The sequence below is a fragment of the Astatotilapia calliptera genome, chromosome 23, assembly GCF_964374335.1.
Source record: "Astatotilapia calliptera chromosome 23, fAstCal68.1, whole genome shotgun sequence".
Lineage (NCBI taxonomy): Eukaryota > Metazoa > Chordata > Actinopteri > Cichliformes > Cichlidae > Astatotilapia > Astatotilapia calliptera.
Window position 1 is genome coordinate 23223970 of NC_137443.1, and position 26627 is coordinate 23250596.

General features: G+C 42.5%; 1 protein-coding gene across 1 annotated transcript in view; it reads left to right on the forward strand.

The window, feature by feature from the left end:
- LOC113016400 (receptor tyrosine-protein kinase erbB-4) overlaps positions 1-26627 on the forward strand; it is a 366846-nt gene that overhangs the window by 212125 nt on the left and 128094 nt on the right. Inside the window, exon 3 of the mRNA XM_026159217.2 lies at positions 4120-4306. Coding sequence (XP_026015002.1) covers positions 4120-4306 — 187 coding nt within the window. The remainder of the gene's footprint in view (positions 1-4119; positions 4307-26627) is intronic.

Sequence of the window (26627 nt, forward strand, 5' to 3'; positions counted from 1 at the left end):
TTGATTGGGGTCAAGCTGGCGATTACATGCGGCCTGTCTTTGATAATTGAGAAACGAATTGTGATAAACTGCAAATTTGTTACTGTCAGTTGGAAATCTCCTGTCATCTACATAAACAGAAACTCCTGCAAGAGACTGCTGCCTTTTGCCTTATGAAAGCTAAGATCAGTTCTAGCTCCACTATCACCCTGAACTAGATAAGCAGGAGAAGGTGAAGTAATGGATGAAAATTCAGAAATTCTTTTATAAATGGTGAAGTAGTTGTTGCATAACAGCAATTTAACAGCAAAGCTTGAAACCTTATTTTTAAACTGGCATGTAACCAGGGTTGAATTGTATTCTCTGTTCAGTACAGACTGTCTGACTGTGATTGGAAGCAGGTTTCTCCTATCCAGGTGACCTGTGCAATCCTGCTGCAAGTGTAGTCTGTCCTACCGCCCATCAGTCCGGGGTCTTTCTGTGTGGAGTTTGCATGTTCTCGCCGTGTTTGCGTGGGTTCTCTCAGGGTACTCCGGCTTCCTCCCACAGTTCAGAGACATGCAGTTAGTGGGGCTAGGTTAATTGGTAACTCTAAATTGCCCATAGGTGTGAATGGGAGTGCGAATGGTTGTCTGTGTCTTTGTGTTAGCCCAGACTGGTGACCTGTCCAGGGTGTACCCTGCCTCTTGCCCTAAGACAGCTGAGATAGGCTCCAGCCTCCTTCCCACCCTGAAAAAGGATAAGCGAAAGAGAATGGATGGGTGGATGTTTTTTGCAATTCTACTTTATACTTTACTCTAATTTCACTGTTCCATTACTGAAATCTGGCAGTTATTAGTTAAATATAGCTGACAAAGTAGAGACAGAATTGTTTGAAAGTAGATTAACACTGTTGCCTCAAAGCAAGATCTTGAGTTCAAAGGTCAGGGCCTTTTTGCGTGGAGTTTGAATGTTCTCTCTGGCTGCTGTGGCTTCCTTTCACAGCCCAAAGACATGCAATTAGTGTGTGTTAGGTTAATTAGTGATTCTAATTTGCCCATAGGTGTCAATGTGAGTGCAAATGGTTATCTGTCTCTCTGTGTTAGCTGTGCGACCCTGCACCTCGCCCTATCACACCTGGGATAGCCCCCCCCCATGACCCAGAATTAAATAAATGGAAGAAGATGGATGGATAATGGATAATAACGTATTGCAGTGAGGTTGCAGGTCTAAGGCACTTCAGTGTTTGGTTCAGTTTTCATGCCTGGAAGCTGTGTCCAGACACAGTAAGGACGCCGAAGGGCATTCTCGCTTTGATTTCTATGCCATTAAAAGTCATTGTGCAGCCACAGGCTTTTAATACCCAAAAGCTACACCCATCTGTTTTAACCCTTACATGGACTTGTTTATAAGCTAACTTTAGCAAGTGCTGTTGACCAATGGTATTGAGGCAAGGGGCATCGGTACAAGTAAACTGGAATCTGTGGAAAATTGATCCCGTTTTTTAACTAAGGAGAACAAGAGGATAATACTCACAAAAAGACGTGCACACTCGCACTTTTAAGAAGTAGTGGGTTCCAATTAGCTTGTCAGTGGTGGTTGGTAAAATGTGTTAGTGCACCATTTAGCAGCTGTTGTGTCTACATTATGTTTGTGATTATCTTTCTTTCTCTCTGTCTGTGAGTATAAGGAAGCCTGCACTGCTGTTTGAGTCACTCACATAACTGATGCACTGCCACAGCGATGGATTTTTAGCATCAAGGGAATAAGCTGTCTCGTAGATACACACACACATGCGCATACACAGATAAAGCTGCATATCTGGTAATAATACTTGATATGAAGTGGCAATTTGGTGTCTGTCTGATTGATGTGGCTGCCAGTTTTCTCAGTTTTCTTCTTATGAGGACTTTTTCTGTTGATGTGTCAATAAAGTGCTAGTCTACTGTTGACATTTAACCCCAAGTTTTCAGTTATTTTTCTTAATTTGTTTAGTGATGACCCAGGGTTGAGGACAAACGCTTTTGTGGAGAATTCATAAAAAAGAAAAATACTCCAAAATTCAAAGAGCCTGCCTTGGCCCCATCCTTATGCCTAACTTGGCAGATGAATAAATTTCCCCCGACAAGTGAATAACGCAGTGGTAATCAGTGTGATTTTTTGTGACTTTTGAGAAGGTCAATTGATGCACAATGAGGCAGATGGTTGAGGTCTTCCATGCTCTTCAGCAAGGCACTCAGCATGCTGAAGCTCTCTATTTTCACATTTTATGAGTCCCTCTCGGGCAGATTATTTTTCTTTTTTTTGTAGTTTCTTCAACAGCATATACTGCTGAAGCCTGTGAAAATAAATCAAACCGATACCATTTATATTTGAATAAGAAGAATATAAAGAATATAAAGATATGATTGCTTATTGGGTCTATGAATGCGATGTGCGACTGCAGATTCCCAACCCTAAAAGAACAGTTGAGGAAATATAATCAGAGAAGTGCAATCAGTCTGCAACTAAGCTGACATTTTAATCATTGTGGTCTGTACATCAAAATTTTTTATGTGGTTGACATTTCAAAATGCAAATAACATGCTCTCTGCACAGAAAATGAGAGGAATGCAATACAGCTTTGACTATAGTCGACAGAGCTAGCAGGCGTTGGAAGAGAGGAATTGGAGGTAAAAATGTAAGTTTCCATTCACTTACAGAGGGCCAGAGGGCCCAGTGGCGCCAGTGTCCGGCAGCCGCGCCTCTGTCAGTGCGCCCCAGGGCAGCTGTGGCTACAATGTAGCTTGCCACCACCTTGGCCACCACCAGTGTGTGAATGTGTGTGTGAATGGGTGAATGACTGAATGTAGTGTAAAGCACTTTGGGGTCCTTAGGGACTAAGTAAAGCGCTATACAAATGCAGGCCATTTACATTTTAACAACCAGTCGTACAACAGTGGGGGTTTAAATCTGAAGTTATGGACTTGGGCGTCATTTATTTATTGGTATCCAATCAATTGTCACATTGGATGATTCTTCAAAACCAGTTGGATTACTCCCTAATTTGGTCTTGGCAACTATGCTCACTGGCTACTGTGTTAAGCTAAAGCAAACATCTAATCGGCCGATCACATAAAAGCAACTCAGTATGTTAAGGCATGTAGACGTGATCAAGATGACCTGTTGAAGGCCAAACTGACCATAACACTGAGGAAGAAATCTGATTAAGGTGTTTTCAACATGACATAGTTGTTGTTGTTGGTCTGAGTATTTCAGAAATACAAAAAAATAACTTGAATAAAAGAGACAAACTGTTTCTCTGTATCTACTGCCGATTCATTTTCTTCGTGGTAGTTTCCATAACATTCAACAAAATATGCAAAAGATGGGACTTTTTGGTATCTTGTAATGTTCAGGTTACAGGCTAATCTTCTTCTGACTGTGATTAAACAAATAAGTATGCATTAGGTAAATGCCAAACTTGCATGTCCTGCAGAATCAACTAGAATGTGGGACATTGTACCAAGATGTGGAACCTCAGACAAGGATTAAAAAGGATGTTCAGTCCCTCATACAGACACACATGCTGTCAGCCTAGTCAGAAGAGAATTCTCTGTCTACTTTGAGCTGATAGAGACCCAACAGTAACTGGAATAACCACTTATTACAACCAAGATGGGCTCCAGCAACAGAAGATCACAGTAGTTGCTGCTCTTGTCAGCTAGAAACAGGAGACTGAGACAGGCTCGCCTGCTCTGATGATTTGCAAATAATGCTGCAAAACTCAAATGGTGGGGTCAGAATTTGGCATAAACAACATTAAAGCATTAATCCATCCTGCCTGAACGGTTCAGGCTGGTGGTGGTGGTGTAATGGTGTGGGCGATACTTCTCACACCTGCCTACCTCAGTATTGCTGTTGACCAGGGCCATCTCTAAGATATCCAGCCTGGTACTAGCAAGGTTAAATTCAAACTGGAAGCTGGTCCTGAAAACTGAATAAATCAGTTGTTAAATATCCTAGCTATGGTGAAAATATGGTTATACATCTATAACAACTGGTTAAAGTTAAGAATATTCGTGATTATGATTAACACAAAGGCTAATGTTGGCTAATTTGATTCGATTGTTCTTCCATTTTCAATCATTTAAAATTATAATTTTTTTCCTTCCCATACAGTCTATCAAAGAAGTGACCGGTTATGTGCTGGTGGCACTTAATCAGTTCGACTACCTGCCACTGGAGAACCTGCGGATCATCCGAGGCACCAAACTTTACGAGGGTCGGTACGCTCTGGCCATCTTCCTGAACTACAGACGGGACGGTCTGTACGGACTAAGGCAGCTGGGATTACGTAACCTCACAGGTCAGAGTTATGTCATGAGTGAAATGTATTTTGAACAATACGCTCAATAACCAGTATGTTCATGTGAAAACCTCTTCACGTTTCTCACTTATCTTATCTTAGAGGACAAATAAGGCAAAATAATTCATAAATAAATAAATAACCCAACCAAAATAAATATATTTTCATCATTTTAGTTATGATAATTCACTCTTAAAAAAGTGAAATGCTTAGCAATTTAAACTCCCTCATAAAATAAATAGCATCTTTTTTGTGAATTATGCATATATTTCCCAGCGCCCTATAAAACATGTTGCCGTTTTCGGCACTACGAATGCTTTGGTTTGACTTGTTTTTAACACCCACATATACAGCTTTAATAGGGCCTTTTTAATTAAGTCACAAATCGGAGTTCGACTTTTGAAGTTACGTATCTGCCGTGCTGGCAAATTAATCTTCAGTGTTGCCATATAGAGAGATCAAATGTCTGTGAAAAGTCCTATTTTCCTGTCAATTACATTTTGTTTACACACTCCAAAATGGGCTTCTTTCATGTAGTAAGTTTTTGGAAGTGATTGTGCCATGTTTTATGCAACAGTTGCTCCCCTTTTTTTCACCCGCTTGTTTTTGTTATGTCAGCGTGGATAAGCTAAAGTGGATTGTATTTGGAAAGGGTAGCTTTTTGTCTGCGCTAAATTTATTTGTGCATAAGGTCTTTGAGTCGCGACCTCTGCATCAGCTAATCTTTGCCATTTTGATGTGACCCAGTGGTAGAGCGACCTTCCAACTGCACTCAGAATAACAGAAGCAAGGACTATGTTGTATTACAAGCTTTGAAATCGTGTTTTTCCTGCAACTGCTTCACTGTCTTACCGAATTACATCCCTGCCACTCAATTTTCTCATTATTTCTATTAGTCATGTGATGTTCACAGATTTAATGGCAGTGCGGCTGCTAAAAGGTTAGTTTTTCCCTGCATGTCGAGGAGTCAGATGTTACCTTTATCTGCCAGCTTGGCTCCAGCATTGCCATCCCTTCCAGAAAGAAACACAAGATGTCTCAGGAAGAACGCTGGCTGACGGACAACTGTCACATGTGATCTTAGGAGAAGCAGTAGAGTCTGGGGGGGTCATGTGTTCTCTTTTACAGCATAATTTGACGCTGTACTTTTGGGAACTGCAGGGAAGATGGTACACAGAGAGAAGGTCAGGAAGGAAAACAGAGTGTTCCAAGAAATGAAGGCGATGGCCAAGACTGGATAAGATGGTGTCATATTTCAGGACGTCTTAAACAGCCATTCAGCCAGTTTTTATTTTAACATATCAAAATATCAAATAAGTGTTATTTCACAATATAGTCGCTATTATCAGTATTTTTCCTTTATATGAAGTGGGGGAAAGGCAACTCAACTGGTGCCCTGCAATCAATAAAAACAGGCAACTTGTGTCACATGTTGACATTATGTCAGAAATTGCAATGAATCTGGGTGCAGAACAGAGCAGTGTGGGATCATGTTGACAGAGAACAGAACAAAAAGCAGAAACATCCAAAGAAGAGCTTTGAATGTCCTTCAAGAAGCCTGGAGAACTATTCCTGAAGACGACTTAAAGAAGGCTGCCTAAGAGAGTTCAGACTGTGCTGAAGAATAAAGGTGGTCACACCAAATATTAAATATCATGGTTGTTAGAATTGTACAAACTCTGTTTTTGCCTTGTATACTGTAATTAAATGTTTCAATAAATGTCTCCAACTATTTCCCATTTTCCACACAAAACACAAAAAGGAGTGGCTCGAGACTTGTGCACACCCAAAAACGAGGTGTAAGGAAACTATATCAAAAGAAAATGAAAAAGGGTGTCATTCATTTCGTTCTGCATGAAACATGAATCTCTATCTGGCAGAAGAAAGGCGTTCCTGCTGTCAGAAAGGGCAATGAAGGTAAAAAGGCAGTGATGGGAACTGAAAGGAAACAACTCTGGACCTGGGATGGGCATTGTAAGCGCACACCCGGGGAGGCTGTCCTTTACCACATCAGAAAGATTGAGCAACTGAAGGAAAGAATATAAAATTGCTTGGAAATGAAAAATGTCAGTTAAGAACTGCCTGTGTTTGTCTAAGTCTCCTCATGCTCTGTATTATACAGTATCAGTCCATCTCGTTCATTTTATAGTTTAGTAAATGGGAAATGCCTGTTAACTGCTTGTAGACAAGACCGCAAAGGACGGATCACGAAGCCGTTTTGAGTCTGTAGACAGCTTCTGCTTTGTCTTTAATCTTGTTGGATTCTGGAAGAAATTTGTTGGATTCCTTTACTTCGGCAAAACAAGATGAAATTCTTGTTCTTCCAACACGGATGGAGCTAAATCTTCTCGAGTGTTATACCATGGCCAATGGGAAAAATCACATCCAACACGTATGTCCTCTAAAGCACAGCCAAAGGACAAAGACAAATGCATGAGGATCTGCCAGTGACTGACGATTGTTTTTCAAACCAAGGTATCAGAAGTAATTTGTTAGAATTGAATCAAATGAATTAATAATAGAAGATCATTGAGCATACGGTTTATTGTAGCACATTTAGGGTTTGGGGTTTCCTTTTTGTTTTCTTGCAGAGGAGAATGCCAAAACATACAAAAAGGGAAGGATAACAAACTGGCCAAGCCACTGAGACGCTTCTGCTATATCCCACTTTATTGTATTTTGCCTGAGGTTTCTTCTCTGGCATCGATCTGCCTACTTTATTCCTCTTTCCTGTGGGCATTGTAATTTATCCTGCATCTATCCTGCACTCTTGCTTCAGGCAATTTCTTTGTCCGACGTCTCACAGACGAAGCAAATTAAGCTTGGTGTAAAACAGAAGTCACGTGTGTTGAAGTATTTTTGTTACGTCTTTGAAAGAAGGTTCAGCAGGAGCAGTAAAATGTTAGAAGCCCATACATCACCGCTGGTGTTCAGGAGGTTGTTTGGCAGAAATTTATAGTTGGCTCTTATGCCGTTGACTTTGCAGTGGTGTTTATTTATTTATTTATTTATTTTTATGATTGATGACCAAACAGTGGTCCATATTGAACACCTGACAGATTTAGTTTAATATGCAGTGTTTTATGGAGTTGGAACGCTGTGATAAAGGACTCCTGAGAGAGGACACGCTGACATCCTAAGCCAGTAAACCGGTAGGACGCCTTCCATTTCGACCACCCCTACAAAGAGAGCGAGGCCTAAGAGCACCTTTATCCCTGAATGACTCATGATGGGCAACACATTGCTCTTTTCAGTTCCTGTGCTGCAAATAACATGGACTGAAAGGATCACACGCAAGGTGAACAGGAAATGTCATCTCATTGGCCAGCTTGTGTTTTGATTAAGTCCTCCCCCCCCACCTTTTTTTCTCTCACAAGAAACAGCTCAAGCAGGTCCACCTGTTCTCTAAGGTGTTTTGTTTCCCCTGAAGTGAAACGATTGCGTGATCAGTGTGCTTCATAAGAAGCCAGGAACGAGACAATGATGCAATTACTGTCCAGCATTTCTGCGTCGTTCCATGTTATCGAATGACGGTAAGTCCAGTAGTTTTTGTGCAACTATCGGGCTGTTGACGGTGGAAGAGAAAGTGTAGGATCCTTTCCGAGTGCAAGAAGTTTCTCCCTGCATTATTTATGCCCACAATGCATAATGCACATCTCCAAATTTCTCTCTCCCCTTTTCTTTTTTTAACATTTTTCTCGAAGCGTTTGGAGATTGCGTCGAGCCGCAGAGGCAGAATTTACTTTGGGTTTCCTGCCTGTCTGCCTGGCACTCCTCCCGTGCCCCGTTTCAGCACATAATCAGGATGGGCGCTTCACAATGCTAGACTTTAGTCCATACCGCCTGATCCCAACACACCCCGGTGCCGCAATTAAGCCAGATGCATATAGATCAGTGCAGTTCCTCTTGATTCCCTCCACACCTCTCCCTGGGAAGAATGGGAAGTACAGTATCTCTCTCTCTCTCTGTTAAGCTGACAATTAGGCCAGCAGATTATTCTCCTTTCCTTAACGACGAGGAAGATAACATGCACATTTGCTTAGATTCATGTATGATGTAATGTACTCATTTGTAATTCATTTTCTATCCCACCACTGCGTCCGCCATATCTACAAGGGATGTATGCGTGGCCAAGGAAGAATATATTCAGCATTTCTCGCTGCACACAATACATTAAACAACAGCTTTTCGGCTACTTTATCCCTCTGTGGATTTAGTACACAGTAGGTGTCCGCAGAAAGCATGAAATTCAATTTGGCTGCGGAGTCAGTATGCATACAGTTGTGCAGTCTTCATGGCAGCGAGGATATAGAGTAATCTGTGTTAAAGTGACTCCTCTGATAGTGACTTGTTCAGCTTCACCCTGTGGTCCTCAAGCTCTTTCTGAGCCAGTATATAACACCCATAGGAAGCCACGAGAGCTGTGTGCATACATACACCACGGCTCGCTACACATAGCAGTGCTAATTACCCCATACGGCGCAGCAGTGGGTATCGTAAGCACCCGAGCTGATGAAGTGCTGCGTGTGAAATGGTTTTCAGATCCAGTTTCCGCCTCTTTCTTTGCTTAACTTTTGCTTTGTTTTCGAGCTTATTCCCCCCCTCTATTCCTCCCCCCCTACCCTGTGAAATTGCCCATTTGGATGCGAGCCAAATGGCTCAGCATGCCCCAAAGAGAGCTCCGACTCCAACTTCCCATCTGGCAGCAATGCCCCCTTTGCCCGTGTGCAGAAAGCAAAGCACCAGTTTTTGCCATCCCCCTGTTCGTTTATTCTGACAACCTCTCTTCTTTTATCGCCCACTTTCATTCAGGCTCACTGGGGGGAATAGTGACACTGCTATGTTTTCACAACCTGGCAGCATCCCAAGGATCCCCTAATTTAAAACTAATAATTTACTGCTGCTGTCTCGCTAATTGCAGCATTTTTGTGGGCATTTTGAATGCATTTAGGCCAAATTACCAACAGCAGTTACTGCTGAGATGAATTGATTAACAGACTTGATTATAATTAACCCCATATGCATCTTCATTTTTAGAGCATGACTATTGATTTACCAGGTCACGGGGATTCTAAGTTGTTTATCATTTTCACAGTCGCTCAGCTTGGCTAGATCAGCTGAGCAGATGGTGATTTTTCTTCGTGTTGGAGGAGATTTGTGAGCGAATGATCACCAGATCACTCCAGTATCAGTTGAATGCATCCTGATCCCCAAACGTCTGATGCTAATAAAGATATTCATTGGTATCCATTCTTTGACCCTCCAGTAGTGACAACAGTGGATACTGTGAGATATAGTTTCTCTCCTGGAGAACACAAAGATGTAAGAACCACGTTTTCCAGCCGTAAAGAAGTTTGCATCCCATGTACCTGCCGCTTATATTTTTTTTGTAAATCACTTTTTACTTTCACCCTCTGTTTATAAAAGTGGTTTCTTTTACTCTTTCTTCTCCTTGTCTTTTTGTTGTGTTCATGTTTCTGTCTTCCTGTTTGTCTCCTTAACTTCTGTCTTGTCTCGCTTTCAGTTGCTTCCTGTTTTATTTCATGCACTTTTTGTCCTTGCAGTTTACTTCCCCTTTTGATCCTTTTCCTCTCCTTATCATCTTGATTCAGTTCAGTTGCCACCAGCAACCACCAGTCACTTCTTCCTTGTGATTGGTTTTGTGACTACCAGACTGCCACAGTCACCCAACTTTTAGAAGTCCTTGTCTGTAAACACCAACTACTAGCCTAGTGTTAGTAAATCTTGAAAAAGTTTGACACTGACAAAGAACCTACACCTTCACAGTAAATGTTGTGACATATTGACTTTTAAGGTGAAAGTGAAGGTCTCCGTTTCCAGTCTGTGGAAACCTTTTCAAGTTTCATTGCTGCTCAGCAAGTAGTTGGTAGGTGTTTGCAGAATCTGCCCTGGTTGGGTACATAAAGTCAGTACTGCATAACCTCCAGGTACTCTTAGCAACTGCCAGAAACCTTCAGCCAGTCAAAGAAGAGTATGTTTGCCAGGAGATCACTGATGACAGCCACCTTCCTTCAACAACCAGTTACTAAATGGTTGTTGAAGATACCTCTCTCACCCAAAGTATCTACCAGTGGGTTGCCATCTAATTTCTAGGCTTTATCCCCGCTCATTGCAAAATAACACTTAAACACCGATGTGGTTAATGGTGATGCCACAGTGTCTATTAAAACATCTGTATGTAACGAACTGTTAACATAACCTGGTGCAGCACTTCACTGATGACAGTGAATACCTTGTGCATGATGGCAGCAATGATGCCAGGAACATAGGTTATGTGTACATCGCATTAATATAAAACCAGTAAGGTTTTGCATATTTAAAATGAATAAGAATCAGACATGCAAAAAAAGCCTCTGTGTAAGCTGCGCATTTCTCAGCTACTGAGAATGAGCAAACTTCCTCTTCTTAAGTTTTAGAAGTATAATAAAAGCTGGATTTGATCTATACAGTAAATCCCTGCAGTGGAGAGTACAAAGATCCTGCACATCAAAGCTATTACATCCTCTGTTTATTCTTTTTAAAAAGCATACACCTAAAAAGAGGAATCCTGTAGCTCATATTAAGACAACTGACTCTTGTTGCCTTTTATTCCTCCACGCTTGCCTCCATTTGTAACTTTTCCCACCTCTTCTTCATATCCCAAACTGGCAATTCAGAGAGATATGTTTGTAGACAATAAATGTTAGGCGCTCTTTTCCATTTTGCTTCCAGTTTCCAGCAGCATTCCTGTTTTCCCTGTTATGGAATAAAAAAATTAAATAAATATTGGGGTAAAAAAGCAACCATGATAATTGTGTTTGGAATTTGTATAGAAAAAAAAAACTTCCAAGGCCTCTTTATTTAACATAAAGCTTGTGGTGTGATCTCCAAAAAGTGGTGTAATTACTGAAAGATCAAATAGAGCAAAAGCGGCTAATGCTAATACCCACTCACACTCTGGACTGTTATGAGGAAGAGGGAGAGTAGAGGGATGGGGCCCATTAATAATGAATCCAGTGTCATCATTAAGGCGGCAAATGATTAAAACATATCTCCCAGCTTCAAACGCTGCTTTGGTACCCCAGAAAATGCTGCAGTCGTGGATCTGCAAAGCAAGAGAGCCCTTCAGTCTGCTTGTGAAATAAAGTTTTGCTTTTTTTTTTCTTTCATCTTTATCCCTCTTTTTGGAGTGTTGAAAGACCAAAGCACCAGCATTCCTTTTTGAAAACAAAAAACACTTCAGAATTATGTAATGTAATGCAACCCGTAAATCCACACGTTTCTTACATATGAACTTTCATGCAAAGTCAGTTTGGAAATCATTTTGCAGCACATTCCTGAGGGCTCTTACTTGTGCTGGCACTTGGAGAAAAGGCAGCCGGGCCAAAAGAACCTCAGTCAAACCTGCTGTCATCCTGCTGTATGTCTGCACACAACAGGACGACACGTCTGGCTTTAATTTTTTCTTCTTTTCACATCTTATTTCCCATACTTTTTTCTCTTTTTGCACACAGAAGTCGCTGGGACTGTGCTCAGTTTTATTAGTGTAGTTTTTTCCCCTTTCTTTTCCAAGTTCTTTGACAGGAATACCCAAGAGGCTTCAGGGTTGTCTCCATTATTGGCTGTGGCATGTCTGGAAGGAGGGCAAAATGATCTCTAATGGAGTGGTAATAGTACCCCAGGGCAGTAAGCCTGCTTCCCAGTGCCCTGTTCTTTGATGTTTGGATTCACTTCCACTGGCTGACACATTGTACTTTATAGGTCAGTGTTAGCTGACCGTGGCTAACTGAGTTACCTGCACACCTGAAAGAACTCCCAGAGAGCAACAATGGCTTTACACCATAATACCATATAAAGCCAAAGAAAAGCCTGTTTGAACCCTCCCCGACACTAGTGTATGCAAAATTTTCTAAATCCCTCTTCTAAGGGAGTCTGCAGCAGTCGATCTATTAGTCATAAGTCAACAGGCCTGATAGCAACTCTGGCAATGATGGCATTGATCTGTCAAGATCACCCAGCATAAACAGACTGACTCATCACTCCCTGCTAGCATGCACCAAGCTCAGCACATCAGAGACTGGGAAGTTACTTACCCAAGAGGCTTCCAAATCTACAAGTGGGTTTATATGAAGTATTAAAGACTGCAGTCACAGTAGAGTTTTTAATGTGATCTACAGCTAATTAGAAATAAGGAGCTTTATGTGTCACCATACTGGTTGTCAAATACTGCCTTTTAGAGTGCTAACAGTCTTTTTTTTAATAGCAGCAAAGTTCAAATTCAGAGGCAAGAGAGGTTGCAGCGGTTTAGGTCCCAATCAACAGTCCCACAGAGTGCATGGTCCAGTCACTAGGCATAGCGACCAATTAATGACACCCTAGTAACCTGGTTAAATAAAAAGGTGTATTCCATGACTGGTTGGTAAGCGATTGCTAGAGGGTGGCTACTGACATAACCACTTTCTGGAGAAAAAATTGGCTGCAGAGACGTATACAGTGCCACACTGATTGCTTTGGTTGCTATCATATTGCTGCATTCACCCACGGTTTGCATGAAAGATGCCAAACGTTAGTGATAAGTGTTGGTTGCAGTGGCGATGCACTACTTATACATTGAAGATGATGATTTCCTGTTTCCAGTGTGTGTCACACTTTTTCAGGTTTCACTGCAGGTCAGCAACTAGTTGGTGAATGTGTGTAGACATGTCTTCCATGCAAACTATGGGCAACCATTACAATCTGCTAGGAACCAGCAACTGCAAGGTGGTTTTCGCTGCAGCATCATCCTCTTTGCAACCAGTTTCACCTTGTAACTCTAGCAACCACTCGACATCCAGCTGGTGAATATTTTTTTTTCTGACTCACTTTTACTCACTAGACTCTTGAATAATCAGGGCCAATCTTATCTTAGAAACCTCATGATACCGTGTCACCCTAACAGATCACTTTGCTTTTTGATAAAGTTTATACAGGGAGTGCAGAATTATTAGGCAAATGAGTATTTTGTCCACATCATCCTCTTCATGCATGTTGTCTTACTCCAAGCTGTATAGGCTCAAAAGCCTACTACCAATTAAGCATATTAGGTGATGTGCATCTCTGTAATGAGAAGGGGTGTGGTCTAATGACATCAACACCCTATATCAGGTGTGCATAATTATTAGGCAACGTCCTTTCCTTTGGCAAAATGGGTCAAAAGAAGGACTTGACAGGCTCAGAAAAGTCAAAAATAGTGAGATATCTTGCAGAGGGATGCAGCAGTCTCAAAATTGCAAAGCTTCTGAAGCGTGATCATCGAACAATCAAGCGTTTCATTCAAAATAGTCAACAGGGTCGCAAGAAGCGTGTGGAAAAACCAAGGCGCAAAATAACTGCTCATGAACTGAGAAAAGTCAAGCGTGCAGCTGCCAAGATGCCACTTGCCACCAGTTTGACCATATTTCAGAGCTGCAACATCACTGGAGTGCCCAAAAGCACAAGGTGTGCAATACTCAGAGACATGGCCAAGGTAAGAAAGGCTGAAAGGCGACCACCACTGAACAAGACACACAAGCTGAAACATCAAGACTGGGCCAAGAAATATCTCAAGACTGGTTTTTCTAAGGTTTTATGGACTGATGAAATGAGAGTGAGTCTTGATGGGCCAGATGGATGGGCCCGTGGCTGGATTGGTAAAGGGCAGAGAGCTCCAGTCCGACTCAGACGCCAGCAAGGTGGAGGTGGAGTACTGGTTTGGGCTGGTATCATCAAAGATGAGCTTGTGGGGCCTTTTCGGGTTGAGGATGGAGTCAAGCTCAACTCCCAGTCCTACTGCCAGTTTCTGGAAGACACCTTCTTCAAGCAGTGGTACAGGAAGAAGTCTGCATCCTTCAAGAAAAACATGATTTTCATGCAGGACAATGCTCCATCACACGCGTCCAAGTACTCCACAGCGTGGCTGGCAAGAAAGGGTATAAAAGAAGAAAAACTAATGACATGGCCACCTTGTTCACCTGATCTGAACCCCATTGAGAACCTGTGGTCCATCATCAAATGTGAGATTTACAAGGAGGGAAAACAGTACACCTCTCTGAACAGTGTCTGGGAGGCTGTGGTTGCTGCTGCACGCAATGTTGATGGTGAACAGATCAAAACACTGACAGAATCCATGGATGGCAGGCTTTTGAGTGTCCTTGCAAAGAAAGGTGGCTATATTGGTCGCTGATTTGTTTTTGTTTTGTTTTTGAATGTCAGAAATGTATATTGGTGAATGTGGAGATGTTATATTGGTTTCACTGGTAAAAATAAATAATTAAAATGGGTATATATTTGTTTTTTGTTAAGTTGCCTAATAATTATGCACAGTAATAGTCACCTGCACACGCAGATATCCCCCTAAAATAGCTAAAACTAAAAACAAACTAAAAACTACTTCCAAAAACATTCAGCTTTGATATTAATGAGTTTTTTGGGTTCATTGAGAACATGATTGTTGTTCAATAATAAAATTATTCCTCAAAAATACAACTTTCCTAATAATTCTGCACTCCCTGTAGTTATGGCTGGATCCGGTGACCCTAAATCCTCCTTTAGTTTTGGTACAATAGGTCTAGGCTGCTGGGAGTGATGATGCACTGAGTGCTTATTCTTCAATTATATTTGGCATGCAGACTGGAGCCAGGGATCGAAACAGCAACTTTTCAACCAGTAGATTACCTGCTCTACCTGCTGAGCTACAGCTGTCCCATATGGAGGCTGCCTGATTGCTGGGGATTCCTCTGTATTATTGTAGTGTCTTCACCTTCCAATATAAAGCACCCTGAGGCAGCTGTTGATGCGATTTGGCGCTATAAAAATAAATTTGAATAGAAATGAATTGAATAACATTGTTAAGCATTTAATGGGACTGTTTGATAAATGACTTCTGAAACATTTTTCTAATGAATTCAAAAGTTAATAAATGCACTGTGGTTATAAAACTAAGAATTAAAGGCAATAATGCAAAAAAGCAGTCATTTTCACAAAGTCAGACGGTGAGTAAATTGTCCCCTGCTTTCTCCTTTGTCGGAACATCGATACTTTTCGTGCTTAAACTCAAACAACTGCTATTCAGAGTGAAACTGCTGTGTGGCGAGCCCGTATGAGTCAGCGTTTCCACCCGGCACTTCTTGGAAATCCAGTCTAATCAAACTAAATAACCGTGACTTCATCAAACTTGCTCATTAGAGCTGAATTAATTTTTCGGGAGATTAGAATTGCTTGTGACCAGAGTCTTGTGTTCCCATTCTAAATGATCTGAAGCACAAGATGTAAGCATCGTTTCATTCCTTAACAGAGAGAGAGAAACCTCAGTGTGCTCGCTGATGTGATACAGGACATTACTTGACATTGCTGCTGTGTCAGGATGATGTTTTGTCCATCGGATGGGTATGTGAGGTTTTTTTTAACCACTCTTAAAGACAAAACGAGGCTGTATCCGGTCGCTGTCTGAGAACAATTATATTCAAAGCGGCTGATTGTTTGTCTCGCCCACGAGCCTCGCGCCACCCTTTTGACATTGCTACATATTTGCATGCTTTGGGCTCTTGGAGTGGTGAAGGTGTGTTGTGCAGCTTCCTCTCTTCACTCTCTCCCAGGCGTCCGTAACCCGTTTGACTTTGTGCTTTAATGACATTTTTGGGTCCACTATTTTTTAAGTCTTCCCCCCTTGAGATTCCCCAAAAGAATGAATCCATTAGAGTGTTGAGCAGACCAGTGAAGGACTGCGTTTGCATCTGCTGAAGAGGCCACGTAATCCAAAGCTAGAATCCAGCAGAGGGGGGAAAAGGAAGTGTCCTGCCGGACTGGCTCACAGTACCTGACGCTAAATATACAGTAGAACCAGATGGAGGTAATTTACTGGTCATAGTTGATTTGCTAATGCCTGTCTGTGTGTGTGTGTGTGTGTGTGTGTGTGTGTGTGTCGGTGTGTCCTAAATTACCCAAGTGGAGGGATGAGTGCTGCAGCTCTGTGCCAGAAAATGACAAATTGCCCATTTAGCCCATTGTAACTGTCAGTTCCAATGCAGAGGGTTAGTTCTGTTTTTAACACTTCTTAAGCATTCTGTGTCATGAAAATATGTAATGAGTCTAATCTGAATTACAAAACGCACGTCAGGGCTGACAGAGTGCATGCATGCTCGTGCACATTTTTCTGCACCTCTGAGGAGAACTTTTCTTTTTTCTCTTCTGTTTTTTTCTGGCACCCTGACTCCAGAGTGGACATTTAATAATAGCCCACATTTCAAGTTATGAGCTCGGCCGCGCAGGCAGTTTTACTGTCTTCACAGCTCCCCTATGGTCCATTCGTAGCGCCCTCTAAATTTAAGTTTGATGTTCTTATCTTGGACAATTGTACCAAAACACCATTTCCAGCACAATAATAGAGCAGAAAGTGGACTGACTGTCGGGCTTAATCCGCTGTAAAACGGCCTATCACTGGTGTTGGAGGGGTGGACACAGCAACACGGCCTGCAGTTCTGAGCTTGTTTGTACTGTGAAGCTGGCAATTTCTTTGATGAGTGAGTTCCTTGACCTCGAGGTCAGTATATATAGAAGTAAATCACTTTTTTTTTTTTCAAATTTCTCATTTTTTAAAGTTTATTTTCACTTTAAAAAAAACAAATCAAACACCCTCACCCAACACACACGCACGCACATCATCGGCGTTGGCTATTGACGACCGTTCGTTACCCTTATTAGTATTCAGCGGCTCTCTCATGGTGTTTGGCTGACTCTTTTGTTTGTCCGCGCTGATTGGAGGGGCCTCTGGTTAATTTAGATGCAGGGAAGCCGGTGACAGAAGAGGGCTTATTAGGGTGAGCCCATCCGGCCTTAAGTGCAGAGTCTCCAGTTCCATTTTCATTTGCCTCCATTATTGAATTTGCTGGCTTCTCATTCACCCTGATTGCATTTTGTGTCACCTCTAAAAAAAAAAAAAGGGGGGAAAGAAGAAGGTAGAGCTACTGTGAAACTCCGAAGGGACGCTCACACTGAGATGGTTCTGAAACCAGTTTGAGAAACGTCTCTGAAACTTTTCTTAATCTCGATGGCTGTGGAACCTGTGTGCCTGTGGGTGTCAGAGAAAAGGATGAATTTAGGAAAAAAGGGGGAATGTTTATGTCTCTGTGTGTGTTTATAACGTAGAGAGGGAGCGTGACAGATGGGTGGAGCAAGAGTGGGCGGAGGAAAAGAAGGAGAGTGATGGCAGGGATTCATTTAGCGTCCATTGAAGCTTTAGAAGTTTCAAAGAAAAAAAACAACAAAAAATTGTCATCTCTGCCGCCTCCGCCTCCTACACCGCTTCCATAATCTCCTAACGTGAAGCATTTTTCATAAGGATTCATCGCAAAACAATATCATTCGAGACTGCGAAATTTAATCAGGGGCTTTAAAACACAATTATGGTTATCAGGGAGGACACGGCTGCGAGCGCTCCCGGATCGTGGAGGAGGAAGGAGGTTGGGAGGGTGGAGATGGTAGAGTTGCGGTGAAGAGGGGGGATGGGGCGGGGGGAGGCGAAGGTGGAAGGGGGGGGGACCTCCCCCGCACTGTCTGCACCCCAGCGCTCCTCTCCCATTTGTCACCGAGCGCAATATCTCTTTGGCTGGCAGAGCTAATAATGGAGAAGTGTGTGTGTGGGGGGGTGGAAACGGGACTCTGGAGACCCACCTCCGCCTTCCCGTGAAGATCAGATAAGTTCTCCTCAAGTCAGAGGCCCAGAGCCACCGCGGATTTGCTTGTAAGGGCTGTATCATTTATAAGACGCAGCAGGAGCGGTTGACAGCTTTTTAGGTGTGTGAATAATGCAGGCCTTTATAAAAATGTGCAGCGGCGGGAGCAAAAGAAACGTTTTCCCCTCCTCCTGGAGAAGAACAACGCTTTACCCACTTTGAGCTTAGAAAAGTTCACTTCATTTCGGCCGCTTTCACGACCCGAGCTCTTTTGCTGATGTGTTGCTTTTTATGTGTGTGTGTGTGTGTGTGTGTGTGTGCCTCCAGGCAAACCAGTGGTTGTTTTCTGTCTCTATTATCTTGGCAATCTGCAGCCATTTATCTACCAGCGGCTCGTTTGCAGGCTGGAGACTTAACAGTTATTCACGGGATTTGGAAAGTCGTCTTCACTTAAGCAGCTACTTTCTCAACACACTGGGTTGTTTTTTTTTCACTCCCCCCTTTTTCCCCCCTCTTTATAGCAAACATGCTCCAAGGCACTGTACAGTAAAGTTCTTCACAACTACACACACACAAACACACACGGAGGGTTTCCTCGGGGACCGACTGCTTGTTTTCTAGTCACATCATGTTTTCACCTGAAGTCGTGGGCCTGAAGTCGTACTGTAAATTGCCCGAGCAGAGAAATCCGCAACTTTAATTACGGCGTTTTGATTTTGCTCAGATTGGCCAGGTGCATACACATCAGTGCACACTCAGATCCTGCCAACCATAGTACCAATTAACTATGCGGTTCATGCGCACACACACAAACTCGGGATTCCCAAACACTGTGTGTCTTTTGTTCAGGAAATCTTTTTGTTCTCTCTCTGCTGGAGTGGAGGCAAGTATATGGCGGGCATTCCAGCCATAAGATAAAAGAGACTTTTTTACACTAGAATGAAAAAATGAACTCTTTATTGTTCCCCTGGTCTTACTGATCCCATTGCGCTGTATGCTTGTAGCCTCCTGTCTGTGTGTGTGTGAGTATTTGAGTGGAGTTCAAAGTGCTCTACGATGGATGCCAGTTGGCTTAGCACAAGGGAATTTTGTGGGTGGATATTTTGTGTTTTTGTTGTGGATCCCATTCTTGGGAGGATGGTGGAAGTAGTCAGACTAAGGTAACCACTTTTTGTTTTATTCTGTCTCCAACTAAGTAAACTGTTAGTTCAGTCATTCCATTAAACTCAGCCGCAATCCCAGCAGATCAGCTCTTCTCGGTGCCATCCTACATCTGTGGATTTATGGGCTGATACTCTTTCACCAATCCATATTAAAGCTGCTTTAGGCTGTTGAACCCTCTGACGTGCAGGCCTCGAGAGCAGCTGGCAACCCCTAACAACTTCAACTCGCTCGGGAAAAAAAATATATTCCCCAATGGATTGGCAAGCGAAATCTGGAAAACTCCTTGTGATTTTTTGCTTTGTTTTCCACATTCAGATTGCTGTTGTTTGCTGTTTGCATGGAAGATGCTGCAAACAAATCAGTACTAACTTACTGGGTGATAGAAAAGTGCAGTGCAAACCGAAGACCAAGAATATTCACCTTCAAAGTTGTGCATCACCACTGGAGCCAACACACTTCAAAAGGGAGAACTTTTACTTTGGTTTGTGTCACACTTTTCACACCACGTTCTCTGCCAGCCTCTCTCCCTTCTGACGACTGGGGTCCTTTCCCAAGTAAGGAGATGCACTGCAGACATATTTGGTGTCCAAGTCCGTGGCCATCCAGAACTTGATCCCAAATTTGTCTGGCTTGGTTGCGATATACTGTGTGAATGGACAACGAACCTTGGTAGGGAACAGCTGTTCATCTATGGTCATGTGTTCTCCTGGAGTGAAACTCTTAGCACAGTTCTCGTTGAAGCGTGTCCAAATGTCGGAGATCGCCGCAAATTTGTCTGTTTTCACCCGTTCTGCCTGCGCGTCCTTGTCATCAAATCGAAGGTGTTGCATAATTGAAATGAATCTATCTCGGGGCATTGTCTCTTTGATTACTGGCACCAGAAATCTTTCTGACCAGCAATCCACAATGACACCAACAGGACACATAATTGCTCTTACAAACAGGATTGAAATGAATGCCATCAGTTCATGAATTGACAAATTCCAGTCTGGCTCTGTTCTGCGGGCTTGATGTACCGCGCACTCTCGATGGTCTGCAGCAATCCCACGTCTAAGAGGCAAACGAAGCTTTGGAGCACACTTGTAATCTTACGCTGTCAGAAGATGCAAGATAAACAAATAGAAAATGGTAAATTTGCATGAAGCTCACTCTAAATGGGTTTATTTATAAATATCATATGTAATATGGCAATGACAAACCTTAGCAGACTCTGTGGGTCCAGCTTGCGCAGTGAAGCACGAGCTATTTGTTGCTGCACTGGGCATTCCAATGTTCTCCTCAACCCACACAGTGCTGTCTTTTGCCGTGTGGCTCTGGCTGGGCTTCCCAGTATCACGGGGCCTCTTCTGTGGAGGCATATTGGGTTCTTGTTCCGTCTCCTTTTCAGATTCTTCTGAGGAGGTATCAGTGGCCTGCTGGACAAATGAAACCTCTCCTCCATCAGAATATGCTTCGTCCATTTCCTGAAGCAAGGCAAAGCCTGTTGCGCGGAGAGGTTCTTCCTGCGTGGCAGTGATACGGAGGCCATCCTGATGTGTGTTCTCAGAAATGCAAACAAGAAATGATTCTCCCGCCTGGGTCGGTCTGCTTTTATGCACAGCACTGTGCTGTAGTCAAGCAATGCCACTTCCTCACATACACAGTGACAGTGGAACAATGGAAGATCTGTGCTGAGAGTCAAGGAAGGTGTGAATGTGTGTCTTTCATATTTGCAGGTCAGTCAATGTGTGGGATATTTTGTATAGATACGGCAGGCATTTCTGAAAGTTGTAACACAGAGGTTAAAGGAGCTTGTAAAGAAAAGCGTCTGGACTTCTTAAAGAAGTCTTTTTTCCTACTCAGAAATCTACCAGTGACAGAAGCAATTGTAAGGAGGTTTTAGGTGCAGCACCATATACCTCCTTGCTGCGAGTTTTGTCTTGTTCACGCACCATCTTGTCTGGGAATACACATTTTTCCATAGCAACCTGTAGTTGCCAAGTGTTCATTGACCAATCTCTAGGGTTGCATGACCAAAGCCTTAGCAACTGATTTGACTGGAAAATATATGTTTTTACCTTTGACTAATGGTTTCCAGATGGTCACAGACCAGTCTCTACACTTATGTGAGTTGTGCTTTATAATCACTGTGCATTTGCACATTTTGCAACCCACCTCCACTCAAACTCATTCTTTTACCATTGCATAAAGCCTTCTCTTTACTTACAAGATGGGTAAGTTGGGTGGGGGCCTTGCTGCTACTTTCCATGCCCTGTGCTCTCTCTCTCTGCCTTACGCATTCTGAATGTGTTCATGCAAAGTTGGGGCGATCCTCAACACCAAATATAAAATATCTCAAGCAGAAATGACTTCCTTCTTTTTACTTTTGATTATAGTTGGTCTGACTGAACAGTTAGATTGAAAATCAGCACAGCAAACAGAACACAATCTCTCTGCCTCTCCGTTTCTGTAACTTTACTTCATTGTCTCTCTAGTGAGTCATTATTTTCCAGAGTCACAGATTTGTTGCCGTTGCAGTTGTGTAATGTTCATCGGTGTTCCCTGAAGAGGTTGCACTCTAAGAAAATGAAGGCAATTTGTTTCATTCCCCAGTTCGGCACCTTCTGTCATGCCAGCTGTCAGCGCTGTGTCACAGGCCACACAGAGCACCAGGAACTGATGCATGTAAATGACTACAAAGAGCTTACACGTCTCTTAGACAACACACATACACACACATACCATAATTCTGAGATAAAAGACAATGTTCAAACAATCCTTTTGCCTGCTGAGTCTCCAGTAAAGGCTTCTTGAAAAAATATATTTGTGAAGGATGACAATACTTGTAAATTCACGCAGCATTAATTCCCTCAGCGCTAAACCACATTCATGCAATCCTTTCCTTTCAGTTACTGTATTTCCCTATTTTTAAAACAAAAGATTATTTACTCTGACTGATTCTTTCCACTGTGTTAAAAATGCTCTTCTGTGTCAACGCTGAAATACTGTTTGTTAATGCTTCAGGATAAAAGTCTTAAACATTCACAACTTGAGGTTCTGCAAGCTGTTAAAATACTTTTGACAATAATGGGAAGGGATTCAAGTTCACTGGACCCAAACTGATCAGCCTCAAGATTAAAACCACATTCGTAATATAGTGTGGGTCCCTTCCCTTGCTTGCTGTGGCATTGGCATACAACCTATGCAGATGTCCTGTGGTGTTTGCCACTGGGACATTGGCAGCAGAGTGGGTGATCCATGGATTAAGCTTGCTCCAGCTTCTCAATTGGGCTGACACATGGGGAGTTTGGATGCTGGGTTAATACCTCAAGCCTAGTTTATGGTCACTGCATTGGATGTTGTGCATCACCACAGCCTCTTAACCATTTGTGCTGGTGCTTGAGAGACAAAGCGCTCGCTTCAATCTTAACCCGAATGAAAGGTGTCGCAACTCAGGCGCAACCACTAGGAGAAAAAAGAATTGAGAAAGTCAAAACAGGAAGCAAAGTGATTGTGGCGTTATTTTCAGAATTGTCTCTAGACAGTCATTTATGTTTGCAAAATCTCCCTCTCTGTAACATAAGAATCATCCCTCTGGTGACTAAATGACCATCTGAAATGACACCAAAGCGAAGAATGGCAGTCATAACGTCATAAGAGCAGTAATGTTGGGTGTTAAGGAGGTGTTGAGTTCTTTTTGGGTTTTCTTGAGCTGTTATTTGAAGTTTTTGTGGTGCTGCTGGGTAGTTGAGGTTGTGCTTGGTCTGCACTAAAGTTGAAGTTGGTGGTATGTGTCAAATTCAAATTCAAATTTAATTTGTCACACACACACAACCATACACAGTATGACATGGGGGGTGAAATGCTTGTAGCTGTTCAATGCCCGACCATTAAATGACAGAAAAAGGTTTTACAGTATTTACAATTTACAGGTTACTACAAAATTTACACATTAACTTAGAAATTTACAGTAAAAATGTGCAAATAGCAGAAAGAGATTATAAAGATTATAAATTACAGGAAGTGTGCATAAAGAAAAACCAGAGTGCGTGTGGTGATGTGATGTGTGTGAGAGTCCAGTCTTATAGTGACGTGTTTGGGAGAGTCCAGTCCTACACCTGGTTCAGGGCCCGAATAGCCTGGGGGAAGAAGCTCCTCCTCATTCTCTCTGTTTTGGCCTTAAGGAAGCAGAAGCACTTCCCAGACCTCAACAGTGAGAAGAGTCCATTGTTGGGATGGGAGAGGTCCATCATAATCTTCCTAGCTTTGGACTTGCACCGCTTGGTGTAGATGGACAGCAGGTCAGGGAGCTCTGATTGAATGATGCGTTCGGCCGAGCGCACCACTCTTTGCAGATCTCGTCTGTCGTGCTTAGTGCTGTTCCCAAACCAGGTGCAGATGTTTGCCGTCAGGACGCTCTCGATGGTGCAGGAGTAAAAGTTCTTGAGCACCTTCAGTGGCAGATGGAAGTCTCTTAAGTCTTCTGAGGAAGACTTTCTTCATGTGCTAACGGCTGTCTAAATGACTCGGGTAAAGTTTGTAGCATGCGTGCTTGTTGTTTTTGTCTGCTTCCACTTGTCTTTGCACTAGGATGATGTCGGCGTAAATGTGCAGTCATATTCATTGTGTTCCCACTAGTGCTGTCAGTGTTAATCAGAAATGACGTTAACGCCACAACACGGCAAATCTCCATTAACGAGCTACCGCGGATCGCCCCGTGTGTGGGGCTGGACGGCCAACACGTTAACGAGCTAACTGCGCTAACGCAGTAGTTCCCACCCATGTAATTGAGCATTGCGTGGCACATCCGACATACTGTTTTACTTTTGTCCATGACGTGCTTACCTTCAGGGTCATACGTCACATGAAAACCAAAGGTCACATCTGAATGAGGGTGGGGGAGGTTCAATTTGCTATGTTGCCACAAGAGCTTAACTTCTGTCTTGCTAGCTAGCGCTGCGCTCAGTGGATCTGCGCTCGACAGTGCAGCCTAGGCGGAGTAGTCGAACGCAGATCCACTGAGCTCTCAACACAGACAGCATCATAAGAAGAAAAGTTGATAAAATAAATGAAAAATTTTGTATTGTTCGATACATATGCGTACCGAACCGAAAGCACTGTATTGAACGGTTCAATATCGATACGAGTATCGTTGCACCCCTAGTTATTTTCTCTTGCATAGTCTAAGCTTAAGGTACTCGCATTCTAAACATACCAAGGAGAGTGCTCTGTGAATCATATCCATAAAACTGCAAACAACATGAATGTCTCTCTGTAGTGGAGAATTTATGGCATTAAAGTATCTAAATTTATAAACAACAATCCGAACAAGTCGGAGACAATGTATTCCACTTGATTTATATGTGAGGGGAAAAAAAATCTCAAGAGGCTTCACAGTGCTCTCCGCATTTCGCTCTCAGTCACTGAGTGATTAATTGGCATTTAAGAGGTAAAGCTGCAGCTTAACTCTCCAGCTCTGCCGCAAATGTGAGGCTTTGTCGACCTGATGCAACTGATCTCCAAGATGCTCTTTGGTGTTGGACAGGAAGTAGTTATTGGGATTTTCTGCATTTATGTAACAAATTTCTCACTTTTGCCTGATTATTTCAGAGGCATTGTTTTCTGAGTGTTTTAAAAGCTTCTGGCTGTGTTCGTGTGTGTGTTTGTAAGACTGTGTGTGTGCTTGACTCACGGAAAAGAGGGCATCCGACTGTGAAAAGAAAGAGTGATCATCTCGATTTCTCTGTTCCCCATGCTCAGCAAGTCAGCCCATCACCGGAGTGAGAAAGTGCTTTTAATGCTGGAGAGGATGGGTGGGTCTGAAGGGGGTGGGTGCAGGGTGGAGGGTGACAAGTACAGAAAGATGATCGTAATACAAAAGGGCAGTGTGGATGGCCCGAATGCACTCAGCTTGAGTTGTGTGATACGTGACACACCCGCCCTCGAGACAAGACAATAACAGCAAATGCATGGACTCATCAACCGAGGACAGATCACTATTACGGACTTATTCATCAGCATAATTAGGGAGAGAAAGAGATGTGGGACAAGTGGCTCGCAGCACTGATGAAAGCTCATCAGCAGGCTCCCTATAGAGCTATGGCCACTGATTGGTGCTGGGGCCATCATTGCCTAGGACCTACTTCAAAATAGAGGCTCTTCCCTCTGCTCAACGACAGTAAAATGAACTTAATTGGCTTGCGAAAAGCAGCTTGGCACAGGGATCATTTTTATATCCCTAACAATCTGAACACTTATTGGCCTGTTCTCTACTATGTAAGTGTTGGATACACAATGCAAATAAATATCTCAGTGAAATCTTAAAATGCTGCTCTTACCTCGAGTTTTTCAAAAACATTTGTTCCTTATTTTAGTTTCTAACTTTGCATAACCGTTCAAGAGTCACAGAAACATTGTCAGGGCACTCCAACTTTATTTTCCTTCCCTCACTAATGTCAGTGACTCACTGCTTCTTAATGTCAGTGATCTGAAAATTAAAGTCAGTGCTGACCCCCGCACCCCACCCTCCCCCACCTCAGAGAAGAGCATAGAAAGCAAACAAAATGTTGAATATAATTATAGAAGCTGGGATGTGAAAAGGTTACTTCCACATCCGCTTCCACAGCATTATGAGGTTTCCTCAAGTGTTCAGCCATTAATTTCAGACCTGTGTTTTTGCCCTTTAATTGGTTAATTTATCAAGTTTAACGACAGCTCCCACACTTGTATTCGTTGTGCAGTTTTGTTTGTGCTCCAGAAAGTTCTCAGTGATAACTGAAGGGATACATATCTATTGATATGTCTGACTTCAATATACCCAGTGGACTGTCATGATAACCTATCGTATAAACTCTAAGGGGAAGAAAAAAGAAACAGCTTATTTACATTATCATTAGAAAGGTCATAAATACAAAATAAATACTACAAAAATCAGTAGTTGCCTGGTGATTTTATTGATTTTGTTTTTTCACATTAAGCAACCCATTGCAAGCAGCTGAAGTGGACACATGGTACCTCAACCTTTGGGCAAACACTTTCAGTCAACAGTCTGTGGCACAGCTATTTCAAAAGCAGCAAGATCAAAACTTAATTGCACACTTTCACAATAATTTTGATCATGCCATAGTCTCCAATGCTATGTAACTCACTGGCATTTTGGCTGTCCCTATCCTGTTTTTCTAAGCTGGATTTCATCTGTAGACAGCATAAAACATGGGTGTAGCTTCCAGGTCTAAAAAGTGAAGCTAAAATGGAAGTGCCTTAAGCATGCATGTTTTTTTAATGGCCACCAGTGGTTGATACCAATAGAGGTTTCATGAGTTACATCATGTGCATCAACTCGATAATGAACCCATCGCGATGTGTATATAAAAATCAGAAAAACAGCTTCATTTAATCAATTTAAATCCTAACATTGTTTCAAAAAGACCCTAAATTGAATAAGCAGAAGAAAATTAATGGATGTTTCAGAAAGAAGGAGGAGTTATGTT